This window comes from Vombatus ursinus, unplaced genomic scaffold, assembly GCF_900497805.2.
Source record: "Vombatus ursinus unplaced genomic scaffold, bare-nosed wombat genome assembly UNPS02007284.1, whole genome shotgun sequence".
NCBI classification, from domain to species: domain Eukaryota; kingdom Metazoa; phylum Chordata; class Mammalia; order Diprotodontia; family Vombatidae; genus Vombatus; species Vombatus ursinus.
Genome location: NW_020947062.1, coordinates 11542200 through 11559836, shown reverse-complemented (window position 1 = coordinate 11559836; position 17637 = coordinate 11542200). Strand labels below are relative to the sequence as shown.

General features: G+C 45.4%; 1 protein-coding gene across 2 annotated transcripts in view; it reads right to left on the bottom strand.

The window, feature by feature from the left end:
• Positions 1–257: 257 nt before the first annotated feature.
• TNFAIP2 (TNF alpha induced protein 2) overlaps positions 258–17637 on the bottom strand; it is a 33035-nt gene continuing 15655 nt past the window's right edge. For both annotated transcript variants that reach the window (XM_027849110.1, XM_027849111.1), the window contains exons 4-12: positions 13389–13503; positions 10785–10907; positions 9443–9537; positions 9119–9214; positions 7486–7612; positions 6028–6150; positions 5089–5244; positions 4775–4896; positions 258–1825 (exon numbers count right to left, since the gene is read on the bottom strand). In XM_027849110.1, coding sequence (XP_027704911.1) covers positions 1684–1825; positions 4775–4896; positions 5089–5244; positions 6028–6150; positions 7486–7612; positions 9119–9214; positions 9443–9537; positions 10785–10907; positions 13389–13503 — 1099 coding nt within the window. In that variant the 3' untranslated portion in view covers positions 258–1683. The remainder of the gene's footprint in view (positions 1826–4774; positions 4897–5088; positions 5245–6027; positions 6151–7485; positions 7613–9118; positions 9215–9442; positions 9538–10784; positions 10908–13388; positions 13504–17637) is intronic.

Below are 17637 nucleotides of genomic sequence, written 5' to 3'. Positions count from 1 at the left end.
TGATCTGGGTTTGAAACTGAGCTCTCCCACTTAGCTGTGTAACCCTGGGCAAGATCACTTATATGAGCCGTGGTTCCCTCCTCATCTGTAAATGGAGATGAGCTTTGTGTCTCAGAAGGTTGAATGCTTTATAAATAAGAAACTTCTAAAACATTATTTATTCAAATAATAATTTGTTATCTTAGGTATAGGAATAATTATTATTTTACTGGTACAGAAATGAAGATGAGATATAGAATGAAGACAGTCCACTTGAGATTGTTCAACAGAACTTTTAATATCAAACTATAAAAACTCAGGTACAAATCTCAGATATGAAAACATACAGATAAAAAGTTCTCTACAATATACACAATTTACATTAGCCTGAGACCCCAGACCCAAAAGGCAGACAGAGCAACCCTGGGCCCATGCCCCACACATGGCAATACTGGTCACTAAGAGATTTCAGTGGAAAGGGAAAGAGAGTCCTGAGAGCTAGTCTAGAGACACTTTTCAGAGCCAACCCTTCTGGCTTCCTGGAGGGATAGAGAAGGGATAATTACAGTCCAAGCGTGTATACATTCGTGTCTGTGAAGGTACCAGAAAGCACAGCTCTAGAAGGCTTCCTCTAAGAGGGAGTGAGAACACATATATGGTCTCCAAGAGGTTCAGGTAGAGGTCCGGAAGAAAAGACTGGACCTTTCCACTAAGAGCTCCTCAGACATGGTCCCCCAGCGTAGGAAGGGTTTCCATTTCCAATCCTGCTGACCCCACTCAGCAGGCTGCTCCCAGGGGGCGGGAGGTCAGAGTCAGGCTCAAGAGGGTCTTGGTCCAGCCCTGGTCCATGCCAAACCTGCTGTGGACCATTCCATGGGAATGAGGAGGGTCCTGGAGAGAGGAGCAGGGGAGCAGAGAGAGCCCTTAGACAAGAGGGGCTGGCAGGAAGGGCAGCAGCCAGGGTAGAAGAGGGGCAGCTTTCCCCTGCGAGCTTTCCTACCTGACTTTGGACTTCAATGATCTGACTGTGGAGAGCAGGGGAGAAAGCCCAAGGCTGGAAGGCAAGAGACCTGGAGTCTAGTCTTAGCTCAGACATCTTCTGGTTGTGAAATTTGATGAAGCCATCTCTCCTGTCTTGGTCTTAGCCTCACAAGATCATAAAATTTAATGAACGCCAGAGGTGGAACAGAACATAGTGAGTCTTAGAGTTACAGAACACAGAATATCAGAGCTGGGACAGATCTTAATCGAGGACCAGACATGTGAAGTGACTTAGAGCCAGAGAAGATCAGGCCTGAAAGGTACCTTGGAGATCATCTAGTCTAGCCTCCTCATTTAACAGAAGGAGAGATTGAGATCTTGAGAGGTGAAGTGAATCCCAGTCTCTCCTGGGCTCCTGCCCTGTCGCGACTGACTCGATTCCAAGGGCATGGTCTGAAACGCTCTCTTTTGGGTTTTGGATATCAGGCCGTGGGTTTTTCCCTGGGAGGCCTGGGGGGGCAGACACCCCGGGGAGCCTCCGTCTCTGTAACCTTCAGGCACATGACCATCTTCTGGGCCACCAGCCAACTTCTGCTTGAGAGTCTGCTGTACCATGAGGCAGGGGTGGGAGAAGGGGACCATAAGCATGCAAGAGACTGGGTGGAGTTGTCAGAGCCACGGGTGCAGCAAGAGGGCCAGGCCAGTTCAGGCCGTGTCAAAAAGCTAACCAACCTTTATGAGTGAAAATAAGGACCTGGAGGAATCTGTCAACAAAGTGCTAACGTCCAAGATGCTTTTTATGCTTTTGATTTCACTGTTGCTCAGGTTTCCCTTGATGGTAAGGATGGCTCCCAAATGTCCTTTGCTGTAAGAAAAGAGAACACCAAGATAAGGGGAATGCTATATGGCATTCAGGGTCCTCCTTGGGTCCTTCTCCTTTCTGGCCCTCAACCTCACCTTGCCAACCTACAATCACAGAGTGTCAGAGCTAGAAGGGATTTTAGAGGTTGTTATATTATATAGATGAGAAAACTGAGGCCCAGAGAGAAGGAGACTAGCTCTGGGAGACATAACTGCTAAGTGAAACAGCTGGGATTCAAAGACAGGCATAATTTTTTTTCTACTACACCTCTGCTAACCCTTAATCTCCTCCATGAGGCAAGTCTATATCAGAGCTCCAATACAGTAGGAACTATATCTTACCCCTACAATCAGACCTATCTCCTCATCTCTACTCTTTGGAAGCCCTAACTTCCTTCAAAACCTAAGCATGACCTCCTACGTCAAGTCTTCCCTAATACCCCAATGCTTCCTTGCTGCTGAAATTACCATATGTTTACTTTGAATCTACATTTTGTATATACTAGTATATGTACATGCTGTCTCTCCTAAAAGATAGGGAAGGAATTGTTTCATTCATTGTATTCATATCCCTAGTGCCTGGCACAGTGCTTGGTACATAGTAGATGCTTAATAAATGCTTATTGATTGATTAATCTAAGCCTTGTATTTCCTTTGCTTACTCTGCATACAGTAGATGCTCAATAAATATTTACTGAATTAGAACTTAAAGAGAACCATAAATTGTTAACACTGTACCCAAGGTCACACAGAGTCAGTGACATAGCTGAGTCTAGGATTCATGTTGTCTGGCCTAGGGTTCTTTCTCCTATCCCACATACTCTGTCCTCGGCTTGTGAGCTTGTTACATTATTTTACTATAACTATGGCATTATTGCTATGCTATAGTTAATTGCAATTAACTATATAGCATTGCTGTACTTGTTGGATAAATAAGAAAGTATGCATCATATGCTCTCTCACTTTAAAGGCATTGTGATACAGTCATGAAGACCCGAGTTCAAATCCTGCCTCAGATACTTACTACTTGTATGACTCTGGGCAAGTCGCTCAACATCTCCTTATGGGTAAAATGAGAAAGGGTGAACTCCTTGATCTCTAGCTCTCAAGCTATAATTCTATGATCTTCCCTCCTCCCCGCCACCCCCTTCCCCTTCCCGCTAACTCCTGGAGGGTAGGAACTAACTGTGTTGGTTCTCTCATTTTTTCCCCAGTGTTGAATTTCTCCCTTTCCCATAGAGTGCTTACTCCTGCCTCAGAGGCTGTGTGTGTGTGTGTGTGTGTGTGTGTGTGTGTGTGTGTGTATGTCTGTGTCCGTGTCTCCAGAAGAGGCATCCTGGAGTGTAGTTTCCCACACATTTTAAAGAAAGATACAATAAGAGAGTCACAGAAAGTTGGGACTGGAAGAAGCCTTAGAAAACTCAGACTACAAATTGTCAGAGCTGGAAGAGTCTTTGGAGACTATCAACTCAACCCCTTCACTTTACATATTCAATTCGATTCCACAAATATTTGCTTTAAGAACCCTCTCCCTGAGAAGCCCTGTGTCCAGCAGTGAAGATACTAAGAGAGAAACGACACATTCTCTGCCTTGAGGAGCCCCCACTCCCAGGGAGGAAGAACTCATACACAAATAACTCTGATACACAAGATGGTGATGGGAGCGCACAGAGCACTCTGGGTGAAGCTCAGTGAGAAACTGGAGAGTAGAGAAGGTCCCATTTGGCTGGGGAGGTCGGGGATGGAAGAGGGGGTAGACTTCATGGAGAAGAAAAGGACTGAAAGAAGAATCATGGAAGACCTGCCTTCCAGGCTGGGGAGCAGCTTGCTGCCAGTCAAGGGAGGGACAACATAGCAGCAAGGGATGTGGAGCAGTGGGAAAGAAGCCTGGGGAGGCTTAAGCTGAAGCCAGGGGATCAAGGGCCTGCAATGCCAGGAAATGACTCAGAAGGGAGAAGTAATAGATCCCTGCCCTACACTTTTTCAGAGCTGCTGGGAGGACATGCGATTATGGGAGCAAAAGCCCCTCTGAAAAGTGTAAAATGACACACGAATGACAGTAAGGCTAGGATTATTATCCAAGACAGAGAGGCTCCTTATTCCCTGGCCTCCACCCCAGTACCTGAATATTGGCCCTCAGGAACAAAAAGCAGTAGTACTACCCCCAAGAAAGAGCACTGGACATCAGACACTACTTCCTTTTTTTTCTTTTGGAGGTAATCAAGGTTAAGTGATTTGCCCAGGGTCACCCTGCTAGTAATGTCTGAGGCCAGGTTTGAATTCAGGTCCTCCTGATTTCAGGGCTGGTGCTCTATCTACTTTGCCACGTAGCTGCCCCCCAGGGACTATTCCTCAAACAAATCACTTCATATCCAGATTTGGTGCTTTTCTGTTGGCTATTCCCATGTCGGGAATACTTTTTTTCTCATCTCCACTTTATGGATTCCCTGGCTTCAAGTCCCAGCTAAAATCCTGACTCTTCTGCAAGGAGCCTTTTCCTGATCCCACTTAATGCCACTGATTGACTGTGACTTTGGAAATCACACTTCTAGTGAGAGGGATTGGTGGATAGAATAGACCTAAGATCCTAGGCATTGGTAGCAATGAGAAGCATTTTCAACATTGGAAAAAAGGGAAGTCACCTTTTCTCTTTCCTTCTAAACCCTTTTTCATTTGGCATTTGTTTTAATAGGCAGTTTAAAAAATAAGGCAGAGTTTTGGAAGTAGCTGGAATGTTTGAGATAAGAGGTGTGACCTGAATTCAGATTCCACTTCTGACATTATCTGTGTGACCTTTTGTGAGTCACTGGGCCTAGGTTTTTTTATCGTACCATGAAAGGGTTGAACCAGATGACCTCTAAGAGTTTCTGCAGCTATGACCTCAGTTTTCTCATCTGCATAATGGGTACAAGATCTGGCACGAGTTTTAACTTCCTTCTTCCCTTACACTCACCTGAAGTCAGGGAACCTACTAGCAAATGTCGCCACCTCAATCTTGATGGCACTAGTATCCTGGAGACGAATGATTTCTGCCAGCGTAGGGAGGGCTGGTTCTAACCAGGCTGCAGGAGATCCCTGAAGGAGAAAAAAACCTGGTCACTTATGCCACAAGTCTTCCATTCCACGTTGGGGCAAATCACCCTGGCCCCACACTGAATCCCTTAACTAGGTCATTGAGGGCCCAACAGAAAATGACTTAATCCTGCTCTTTTCCCCTCAGAAACTCCTCAGAGTCTGCTTTCATTTTACAAAAAGCTTTCCCCTTACATTCTGGGCACAGAAGCACTGGATGTTTTTGGCATCTGCTGAGATCTGGTCGGCCAGGTTTAGCTGAAGGTCAGCAGTCCTCAGCACTAGCCGCCTTTTACTGAGCCGGATGATGTATTCCTTCACCAAGTATAGGTGGATAGCTTCCATGATGTCCTGAAATCAGGGGGACAGAACAGCTGGGTCAGCATGAGGGCAGCAGATCTGGGGACTGGGAGCATGTACAAATATGGGGCACTGAGTTGGAGGAAGTGCTGAGGCTCCTGGAAAGGAAGGAAGGAAGGAAGGAAGCGGGAAGTCTGGATCATGACTTATCTGGGATGTCACTCAGATACTGGTTGGACTAAATGCCCTGAGATTCTATGATTCTATATTATCTAATTTGACCCTTAGGGCATGTTCAAGGGCAGGAAGTTATTCATTCTACTTTAGGGCACAGGTTTTCCCTTAGATTAGAGATCAGATTAGAGGCATTAAGGTAGTGCGGTGAACAGAATACTGGCCCTGGAGTGAGGAAGATCTGAGTTCAAATATGGCCTTAGAGTCTTATTAGCTGTAGGACCCTGGGCAAGTCACATAACTTCTGCTCCCTCAGTTTCTTCATCTGTAAAAGGGTTGTAAGGATAAAATATGATAAAAATTTTAAAGTGTTTTCAAAATCTTAAATCTACATACATGCTAGTTATTATTAGATTCAACTAAAAAAAAATCTACCTCCCTATAACATCCCCTATGAGATGAAACAGGTTTGTGTTGGAGAGGAGGGGTTACTATAGAGATTTCTAGGGTTAGAGGTCATAAAGAAGTCCTTGGGTCCATCCCTTTCTCCTCTCAAGGGACATGCACTGTTCACACAGGTCATATGGGCAGAGTGAAGGTGGGGAAGGGGTGGAGTAGGATTGTCAAGCAGGCTTCCTGTTACAGCTGCATCCTCCTTACCTCTTGGTACCGTTTTCTTAGGGCCTTGAATTCTGGCAGACAGTCACTGGTGATCTTAATGATTTCTGCCACAGTTTCCTCGTGGGTGGCCCAACGGGTCTGCGTCAGCCTCTTGAACAGAGACTGGAGAAGGAATGGTTTTGTTTAGCTTAAAGATGCACAGCCCCTGGCTTCCCCCCAAAATGAACACACATACGCACACAGCCCACAGATATGGCTGATGAGGAGTGGGTGGGGGCTGTCAATCAGTTAGGACATGACCTCCATTTCCAGGTTCACATTCCAATCACAATCTGGAGGAACTAGAATTTCAGTCCTTCCCTCTTTACCTTCCCCCACCCCCATGCCTCTCTCCTTCCTCCCTGACTCCATCACAGAAGCTTCAAGCACAGGACAAGAAACTCTTATGTTTTGTGTGGTAGAGATTGGGGGAGACATTTTCTTCAGGGAGATTGCGGCTCCCTATCTGGGAGAATGGAGGGTGCTAAGACTCAGTGCTCAAGGCCCTCTAGCCATCTCTGGAACACCTCTAGGAGAGTTGTGTTTCTAAACTAGTGTTTCTCAGAGTGTGATCCAAGGAACCCTTGGTGGTCCCTGAGACCCTTTCAGGCATCATCAAGATGAAAACCATTTTCAGAATAATACAAAGATATTGTAATTTCTAAGATGGCAAATATGGATAGAAGGGCAGCTAGTTAGCACAGTGGATAGAGTGCCAGGCCTGAAGCCAGGAAGACCTAAGTTCGTATCTGACCCTCAGACACTTACTAGCTGTGTGACACTGGGCAAGTCACTTAACCCTGTTTGCCTCAATTTCCTCATCTGTAAAGTGAGCTGGAGAAGGAAACGGCAAATCACTTCAGTATCTTTGTCAAGAAAATCTCCCAAAAAGGAGTCACAAAAGTCAGAAAGGATTGAAAAAACGACTGAACAACAAAATATCAATAATTATGGCCCATGTAAGGAAAAACTCTTTTGTGAGGGGGAGGAGTCCTCAATAATTTTTAAGTGTGTAGTAGGAGTCCTGAGACCAAAAAATGTGAGAACTGTTGCTCAGAATTAAGCTTTCATTACCCAGTACAGGCTTCTGCCTGTCCCAGGGCAAGTTTTAAAACAAACATTACTGGGAGGCAGGGGAAAGGTAGGATTTTCAGCATTTCTCAGAAACAAAGATATATAGGATATATCTGGAAGTGGGTGAGGGGTGGGGCACTGTAGGGGAGTACAGGAAATACACTCTCTGGGAATGTGGCAACACAGGGAAGTCCAGAGGCTGGGAAGGAGAAGGGTGAGGTGAAGACAGCCTCAAGTTGGCCAGGATTTTCCCAACCTTGTGGCTCTGTGTGGTCTTTGTGACTTCTCAGAGAAGGGCAAAAACATCTTAGGGCACCTGACTGCCCCCCTCCCCAGTTCTCCTTTGCCTCACCCCCTCTTCCTCCAAGCTATGAGTTCTATTACCTTTAGTGCCAGGAATAGGTTTTGGAGAAGAATGTTGAAACCACTTTGCTCGATTTCACGCAGGGGGTGGAAGATGTAGCTGGAGAGATCTTTCTCCATAGCCTTTGACTCCTTGTCAGTGTAGGTCCTGAAAGGAGGAGAGGGAGGCTGCTGTAGCTACTGACCCAAGCCCAGAACAGACCACACTGAAACCCTTGATTAAGCTAACCCTCTTATTTTATTTTTATTTCTGATGCTAATCTTTTTAAGAATTTATTTTATTTTTAATTTATAGAATAAAACAAGCATTTCCATAACAGTATGATAAAAAAAAGATGATTGCACATGAAACTGCAAATCTATTATGTATAACTTGCTATTCCTTGTAAATATATAATAAAGTTACTCTAAAAGACCACAGGTCTTGGAACATTATATTTCTTATTTTATAAAGGAAGAAAAGGAGACCCAGAGAAGGAAAGAGATTTCTCTAAGATTACACAGAGAGTCAGTCAGTGGCAGTAAGTACTCAAACCGTGGTCTTCTGTCAAGTTCAGTGGTTTTTTTTTACTGCACTGTGATTCTTGCCGACCCACAGAAAGAGAGGCTTTTCTGAGAAGCTGAGAACAAGCTTCCCAGGGGAACTATCCCCTTGGGAACTGAAGTCCAAGACCCTTATCTTGGTATCTGTCCATGATCTCACCCCAGCCTGTGTTTCTAGACTCATTTTCCTTTGCTCCCTTTATGGAAACTCTGTGGTCAGGCCAGGGCAAGCTCACCAGCAAATATCCTATGCCTTTATTTACACTGGCCTTCCTCTAATTTCCCCTTCTCAAAATGTTCATTCTCATTCTTCAAGGACCAACTCAAATCCCTCTTTCAGGGAGCCTTCCCTGACTACTTCAGTCCATACTGACCCTCCTCTTTCCCCATCAGGAAAAGACAGAGTGGATATGCTGGTGACTGGTGAGATGAGTTTTCTGGTTGAACTCTTTGCCTTACCAATCACCTCTTGGTGGATTTTATGATGCATACTAAAACTTGCTTAACATCTGAATTCTTTATTACACTGATCCTTTTTATAGGGCTTCTTCCACTTGTGGATTTTATGATACTTAGATACTTTACCCATCTCTGAATTCTCTACCACACCATACTTAGTAACTTTAGGGCTTTCTACATCCCATTAGATTGTAAGTTCCTTGAGGACAGAGATTTGACTTTTACCTCTCCTTGTATCCCAAGCACTTAGCGTGGTGCCTGGCATGTAGTAGGCACTTAATAAATGTGTTTTGATTGATTGATCACCTAAGCCCTACACAGGGTTCTGGTACTTACTCTGCCACTATGTGACTTCAGATGTCACATCTCCCTGAGCCTCAGTTTTCTCTTCTGTAAAATGAGGGAGTTGAACTCGATGGTATCTGAGATCCTGTCTACTGCTGAATTCTGTGCTATTTTTTGCACTTCTCCAGTGAAACAGGAAACTCCCTGAGGCACTAGTCTGCTCCTCCTCTTATCTTCTCAACATCTGAACCAAGCACAGGGCAGAGCACATGGGGTGGAGAAGCAGGAGAAAGCTCAGGAAAGACTGCTTCAGTGACAGAATGCAAGTTCCCCTAAAGTGGTTCACCCTCCTATTTCTTGGGCTTACCTGAAAGTCAGGCAGTTGTTGATGTTGGCCATGATGGTGGCTCTGTAATGCTTCGGTTTGCTTTTCTCCGTGAAGTCTGCAAAGGCTTGTTGGTAGCTGTGGGGTCAATATCCTAATCTTAGAGATGGGGAAGCTGGGGCCCAGAGGGGGAAAGAAACTGGTTTCCAAATTACAAAGCAAATGACTGGCAAAGGCTAGAATTTCAGAATTGTAGGGATCCAGGCCTTGAGTCCTTTTCTTTTCTCTTGTGCCCCCAGGGATTGGGCAGAGAGGGGGTGAGCCCAGCCCCAGGACCCCCAGTGCCCCACCCCTGAAGAGACATACCTTTTCAGGAAGGAGGAGAATTTAGCCATCAGCAGTGGTTTCATTTGTTCACCCAGGGCCCTTGTGTCAGCCTTGACTTGTGCCGCGGAGATAATCTATGGGAAGAAGGTGGTTAGGAGGAGAGAAGGCTGGGAGTACAGGCCTAGAGTTGAGCAGATCTAGAAAGACGACTTTGCTCCTGGGACTTTGGCTAACAGGGATAGAGGGTTATGGGAATGCATACGAGCCTTCTTACCTAGAGAGAGGGAAGACTGTTGGGACTATGAGATAAAAGCAAAGGCTGCCTGGGCTGGATGGGGAAAGGAGGTCTGAAGGCTGTAGGATAGCTCACCCCCAAAGACCCACCTCATCCTGCTCGAAGGAACGTGAATATATGAATATATGTATGTGCAAGTGTATGTATACACTGAGGATGTATGCAATTAACCGGTGTTTATTAATTGATGAGTGTGAATGGTGAGCAGTTATCTGTGTGTGGGGGGAGGAGAATATGTGAGCATATATTTTTAAAAATCATAGGATTTAGAGTTAGGAGGGACCTTAGAGGATCTTCCAAGTTTGGCCCCCTTATTTTACAGAGGAAGAATGAGTCCCTGAGAAGAGAAGGATATAGTTGCTCAAAGTCAAACAGTTACTCAATAGCAGAGATAGATTTAAAACTTGTGTCTTCTGACTTCAAAGCTAGCTCTCTGGCCATTACAAGTTTGGCTGCATGTTTGGGGTTTTTTTTGAGGGGGGGATGAGGTGAGGGAGGGGGCAAGGGGTAAAATGAGAACCAGGAGTACATAGTGATGTTAGCTAGGTATGTGTACACGGATAAAGATGGTATGTGAGAGTGAGTGTGTGTTAGGAGTGAGCTGCCCAGGCCATCGGGCCCAGTGTGCCATGTGACATACATACATATGTGTCGGCACGTCCAGGTATGTGTAGATATGTTGGAGAAGGGCCACAATAGATCTAGACTTGCTTCTGTGCATATTCTCACACACACCTTGCCTTTGACACTCAGGGCTGTGTATCTAGGTACTAAGCATGCATATGGATGGATGCTTGAATGGGAAATATGTCCGTGTATTGCTTACCATCTCAGGGAAGGGGGAGGGGAGGGAAGGAGGGAAGGGTAGAATTTGGACCTCAAAACTTTCAAAAATGTTTTAAAAATTGTTTTAACATATAATTTGGGAAAAATAAAATATTATATAAAAATTTTTAAAAGAATTATGTTTGTATTTTGGGGGGCCAAAGCCACAGTACTTGGACATGCATAAATTATGTTCCATATACATGGATGTTATGCCTCTGTGTTGTGAGGAAAGTGGGGAGAGAAAGGTTGTTCCATTACCTGTATGATGTCAATTGGGAGCTCACTGTGGAAGTACCCTTCTAGATTCATGGGCTCCTCGTCCTCTGACCATCTCTCTACTTCTAGCGCCAGCCCTCGCATCATCAGTTCCTGGACGTTTGCCTAGGTAATAGGAGGAGGTACCCAGGTGATCTTGGGAACTTGTTGGTGGTAGGTCCTGCCTGAGGACAAGGGGATAGTGGCTATCCCCATTCTCACCCTGTATTGGCCCTGAGATCCCAGTGGGATGGGGGATATTGGAGGAAAGAATAGAGGAAAACGTACTGGATGACTTGGGAATCAGAAGACCTAACCTTGAGAAAGTCCCTTGCCCCTTCTGGGCATTAGTTTCCTTATCTGCACAATGAAGGGGTTAGGCTAAATGACTTCTGAAGTCCTTTCTGACTCTAACATTCTATAATCCTATGATTTTTTTTTTCTGAGCCTCAATAGCATCCTTTGTCAAATATTGGCAGCTAAATTACCTCCCTACCAGAGCTTTTCCAAGGACAGTGTTTGGAGACAGCACTGTAGTTAAGTGAGTTATTATTATTATTGTTATTATTTGCCACTCGTGGCCAGCTTTGAGTCATCATGGTGAAAGAAGAAAAATGTTAGATTTAGAGTCAGAGCTTTGGGACTCAATTCCCAGCTCTGATGCTTACAAACTACTAACTACTGCTTACTACCTCCCCAACTTACTAACTTTATGTGATCTTAGGCAAGTTACTTTTCTTTTCTGAGCCTCAGTTTCCTCATCTGTAAAATGAGGAGATTAAACTAGACAGGAAAACTTTTGGTTTGCATGACTGACATCATAACCATCATGATGGAAAATAAAAATATCTTTACACATTTATGAGTCACTGAAACTTTGTAAGTACTTTTTAGTACTTTGACTATTATCTACATCCCCACCTCCAACTTCTATCCCCACCCAATGCAGGAATCATTACTCTTATTTTACAGAAGGAGAAACCACAGCTTAGGGAGGGGAAGGGTTGTACCCAAGATCACACAGTAAATTAATGGCATAGGCAGGACCCTAAGCCAGGGCTCCTGACTCTCAGTCTGGGGGTGGTGGGTGATTCTCAATAATTCTTCCTCTCCCCTCCCATTGACCTTCTCTCAGCCAACCTATGAACCCCAAGAACCTCTACTCCTCTCCTTTACTGTCCCTACCCAGACTCCCAGATCAGGCTCTCCTCCTCATCCTCGTTTCAGACCTCCAGCCTTCTTTCTGGTTTCTAGTCCAAAATCACATCAGATCTACCTTTCAGAGAGCCAGGATTGGAACCCACACTAACACTTCATGACTTACATCCATTTGTGCATCCAGCTCCTACACACATACATACACACATTCTCTCTCTCTCTCTCTCTCTCTCTCTCTCTCTCTCGTGATTTGCCCAGGGTTACACAGCTAGTAAGTGTCAAGTGTGTGGTCTGAGGCCGGATTTGGTCCTCCTGACTCTAGGATCTGCGCTGTAACCACTGGGCCACCTACCTGCCCCTGCCCCTATCTTTCCTCACTACATATCTGTTTCCTGTACCTCTCTCCAATTTTCTCTCTCCCATCTCTCTGCTTCTCTCTCTTCATCTTTTTCTTTCCTTTGTTTCTGTCTCCCTAACTCCCCCCTCCTTTGTTTTTCTCTCCTCTCCCTCCTTTCTATTGCTATCTCAGTCTCCATATTTTACCCCTTTCTTCTTTCTACTCCCCTTCCCCTTATCTTTCCATTTCTATTTCTCTCATTTATTTAATTTTTGCTTCCCAAAGACAGAGAATTCTCTACATCTCTATCTTTTCCCCAGTTCTTCCCCTTTATTTCTCTGTTGAGAAAAGAGATTGGAAATTCAAATTTTAACAACATATTAAAGGCCCAATATATAAAATATCCTGTGCTCCATGTTAGGACACAAAGATAAAAAAATGACACAGTCCCTGTCCTCAAGGAAAGTACAGTCTAATAAGGGGCAAGGAGTTATGACTAGACCTGTGATTTCACCGGTATAGGGAACCTCCTGGTGACCAAACTTGGTCGCCATTTTTTTTTTAGTATGAGAGATTAGCGTCAGACACTGAGAGGTTAGTTGACTTGCCAAGTATCACACAGCTAGTATGTATCAGAGGCTTACATGTCAATAAGTATGGTACAAGACAGAATGTGAAAGGGGCAAAAGAGAGAGTCAAAGTGCTCTGAGAAATGTAACTTAAGCATCTTTGTCTTAATTTCTCCAGATTTCCATTTTTCCTCTCCCCATCAATTCTCTTTTGTCTCTTCTACCATCTATCTGCTTTCTCTTTCTTTCTGTCTCATCTCTCACTCTTTCCCTTCTTCTAATTTTTTCCCTGCCTCCACTCTCTCTCCTCCTAGTTCTTTTCCATTGGGGACTGGAGGAAATAGTTTGGGAGCACCTCTTTGTGAATTAAAGCCAGTTACTTATTCCCCTTTCCCAGTGGGCTAAGATTAGGAAGTCAGTTACTAGCCTCTTCAATTCCTGTCCCAAACTAGTCTGGCATGGGAGAACAGAGAGAAGAGGGATAGGTGTGAAGAAGGGTTAGGGAGAGAGGGACCAGAGCACATCAGACAGCACCACTCTTACCGTCTCATTAGATATGTAGTCGACTTCCAGTTTTCGGGTCTTTTTGGGTGGCAGGAGGCTCCCCAAGCCAGCTGCTTGAAGCTCCTCTGATAGCTTGGGATGATTGATGATGTCACTGATAGCAAAAACAAGGAGAAACCCAGAAATGAAGGGCCTGTGAACAAAGAAGGCTTCCAAGGCTGGGACACCTCCTTCTCATCTCTTCCATACAGAACTGATCATGGGGCTAGCCATGTGGATGGTCTCAAAAGCAGAGGAAGAGATCCAGACCCGGTACTCAGGGAGCTCACAGAATCATGGAATCTCAGAACTGGAAGGGCTCTCAGTAGCCATTTTGTCCAACCCATACCCCAGAAAAGAGTCCCATTACAACACATGAGACAAGTGATAATAAGTTTTTGTTTGAAGTGAGATGGCATCCACTGCCTCCCCAGGCATCCCATTCCACTTTGAGACAGCTCTAAATGTCAGGAAGAGTTTCCTGATATCAAAGCCTAAATTTGCTTCTTTTAAATTTCTATCCATTGCTCCTGATTCTGTCCTCTGGGGCCTTGCAGAAGATAGCCTTTTAAGTACTTCAGGTCAGTGATCATATTACCCAGAGCCCTTCTCCAGGGTAAATATCTCAGTTTCATCCTACAAATTCCCATTATGGCATGGACTTGAGGAAGGCTGCTTGAAGCCCTTCATTGTTGTGGGGACCCTTCTTGGATAGTTCCCAGGTATCCTTCTTAAATGTCCTTCTTAAAATGTGATACCCAGAACTAAACACAACAGTCCAGATGAGGTCTGACTAGGGCAGAATATTAGAGTGTGGGAGAAGAGCAGATCCAAGCCCTACCCCTTAAGGAAGCTCATAATCTAGGGGTGACAGAAGAGAAAGGTGAGGGCAGGGAGGAAAAAAAGCATTTATGAAGGGGATACTATGTACCAGCAACTGTGCTAAATGCTTTACAAATATTTCATTTGATCGTCACAACAACACTGGGAAGTATTTTTATCCCCATTTTACATATGAGTAAACTGAAGCAGAGGTTTAAATAAATGACTTGCCCAAAGCCACACAGCCAGTAAGTGTTTGAGGCCAGATTTGAACTCAGGTCTTCCTGATTCCACACCTACTCTGCCATCTAGATGCCTCTAAGAGGAATAGACCTGAGTCCTACCCTCAGAGAGCCCGGTCCGGCTTAGGAGATGGCCTCCAATTAGTCAGGTTAGAGAACAAGACGAGACACAGTGATCAAGGACTAAGAGACCAGCAGCTCACACTCCAGGTTCAGGGAGCTCAGAGGAGGGAGAAATCAGTATCAACAACAGCTCCTATTTATGTGGCACTTAAGGTTTACAAAATGCTTTCCTCATGGTTTGGAAGAGACAGAGAAAAAATAGCCTTAGGCCCCACCCTCAAGTAGCCCACAAGGTATTCACAGGCTACAATTTCCTTCTATGGCCCTCCTCTGAGGTTTGCAAAGTAGTTTCCTCACAACTACCTTGTGGGTATTATGCCCATTTTACAGATGAGGTTAACTGACTTGCATCCATAGTCACATAGCTAGTAAGTGCTGGAACTGTTATTTGAACTCAATTCCCACACTGTCTCCACTCTTTTATACTGCTTCTTCAGTTCTCCAGAGAGATTTCTCCTCCATTATCATCTTTTAATTCTCATGAGGCATGTCAGGCCAGGATTAAGATCCCTATTTTGCAGATTGGAAAGCTGAGGAAACTCAGCTGCAAGGTCATGAAGCAGGTGAGCAGGGTGGCAGAGCTGAAGACAGAATCTGGGCTCCTGACACACGGACTTTGCTCTATCCTCTAGAGCCCTGGGTGGCCTGATGCTCAGTCCCCCAACTCAGCTCAGGGGGTAAAGGGCTCGGAGCATAAGGCTGGCTAGCCCTTAAGGAGCACAGAAAAGCCAGGCAGCCATGACCAGCAATGACTGGAATGGCCCCTCCCCCCTCCCCCCATCCCAGGAGGCATTTAGGCCTGACCCTGTCAACCATTCGTTCCTCCTGTCTAGGGGCAGATTGTGTCTGCAGCCAGTGCAGGATGCTAAGTTGGCTCCGTTTGGGTGTGGAGTGGGTCTGAGGTTCCAAATTATCAATCTCGCCTCTCTTCCCCTCCCAGCCCAGGCTCAGCTGGCAGGAGCAGCTGTCTTTAGAGTCCCAGGGGAAACCTTGGTAAAAATGTCAGGGACAACACTTGGGCTGGAATCCCAGAGGTTGGAGCCTCAGCAACCAGGCACACCTGGTCTCAGCCAAACTGATCCCTCTCCTCCTGATGTCCTCCCCCTTAAAAAGCTCCTTCTTCCTCATCTCCATCTCTCTCCTTGCCCACTCCATTCCCTCCTCTTCCCAAACCCCTGTTGTCTCCAGGTCCTTGTAACCCTGTAAGTTGTAGTAGATGGGAAACTGTAGCCAGCTAGGGATCTATCAGGGTTACTCCTTCCATAAACTGATAGATACACTGACACCCCAAAAGTGGGGGAGTGAGTATGGATCATAAACCTAGAACTTCAGGGCCGAAAGATATTAGAGGTCATCTCATCCAACACCATTGCTTTACAGATGAGGAAACTGAGGCCCGGGGGGGGGGAAGTTGCCTAAGGTCATACAGCAATGCTAAAACTAAGGTTAGAACCCAGGGCTCTGTCTACTAAAAGTGAGAGTTGTCCACCTAGGAACCTGCTCTTTATTTGCATTTATTTAAATTACATGAAATTTGAAAGTCAGATTCCCCAGTATGGAACACTCCTCCCATCCACATTATGGGGTGGTGGTGGAAGGTTGGGAGGGAGTAGTAGAAGGAGTGTAGTAGAAGGAAAGCTGGACTTGGAAGCAGAGGGCCTGAGTTCAAATCTCTTCTCTTTCACTTACTACTTGTGCAACTTTGGGCAAGTGACTTAATTTCTCTGGGCATCTATTTCCTTATGAAGTGAGGGGATTGAACTAGAAGGTCTGTAAGAGCCCTAGGACACCATAGTTTGTACAGTACAGGGCCTGGAGTCAGGAAGACTCATCTTCCTGAGTTCAAGTCTGGCCTCAGACACCCACTAGCTGTGTGGCCCTGGACAAGTCACTTAACCCTGTTGCCTCAGTTTGCTCATCTGTAAAATGAGCTGGAGAAGGAAATGGCAAACCACTCCAGTATCTTTGCCAAAACCAAAACAAAACAAACAAATAAAAAACAAAAACAACCCCCCCCCCAAAAAACCCCCAACAACTCAAAAAGAGGTCACAAAGAGTCAGACGTGACTGGAAGACAGCTGAACAATAACAACAAAAGATCCCTTTCCAGCTTGCAATCTAGGATGTTATCCAGGACGCCAAGCTGCCGTGTTATCCAGGCTCCTAACTCTCCTCACGATGCCAGGAGGTTTTTTGGCTCTGGGCCAAGGCACAACCTTGAGGAGGAAGTGAACAGCCACTGTCTGCTGCAGTCAGGAGACCCGAATTCTCATCCTGGCTCCACTCCTGCCTTGTTGTGTGACCCTGAGTAAATCACTTCCCCTCTGAATCTTTGCTTCCTCTTCTGTCCCAAAGGGGAAAACATCAGCCCAGCCCTGCACCTCCCCACGGTGCTGGTGTGAGAATCAAAGGCAGAGTCACAGGCTCTGAGCCCAGGGCTGATGATAAGCATTCATCCGAAAGTGGGAGATAATGTTTATCAGAGCTGCGTGAGTGGGGGAGTTGGTTATCTTCCCAAGAGGTGTTAGAGAGTCTGCTAGAGTAAACACAGCTGTCTGGAGTACATTCCATCCTCCTCCCTAGTTCAGCCTCAGGTTCTAATTTCTGAACAAAGTAGGTGATCCCCACGGCTATTCTTCCCTCCCTAGGCAGCCTCTAGTCCCAGATCTCTTAAAGGGTCCAGTGACAAGGGACCAGGGTTTCCATTTAGTATTTTTGAGTTGGAGAGGACCTTAGACACCAGCTAGTCCAACTGCTTTATTTTATAGAGGTGAAAGCTGAGGATCAGATTTAGGGAAGGGACTTGTCCAAGGTCACACGGCAAGTTAATAGGATAACTGAGGTTTCAAGTCAGATCTTTCAACTCCAAGCCCAAAGATCCAGTCTCATTCAAAAGAAGACACAAAGAACACACAGATATTACCTCCTCCCCCATCCTTCTGCTTTCCTGGACCACCCAATATGTCTTCCAAACCTCTCCCACACTGTGCAGGCAGGCAACTATCTTAGTATCTCAGAACTGTAGTGAGGCTCTCTTTGGGATTCTGGGAGTTAGGAGACCT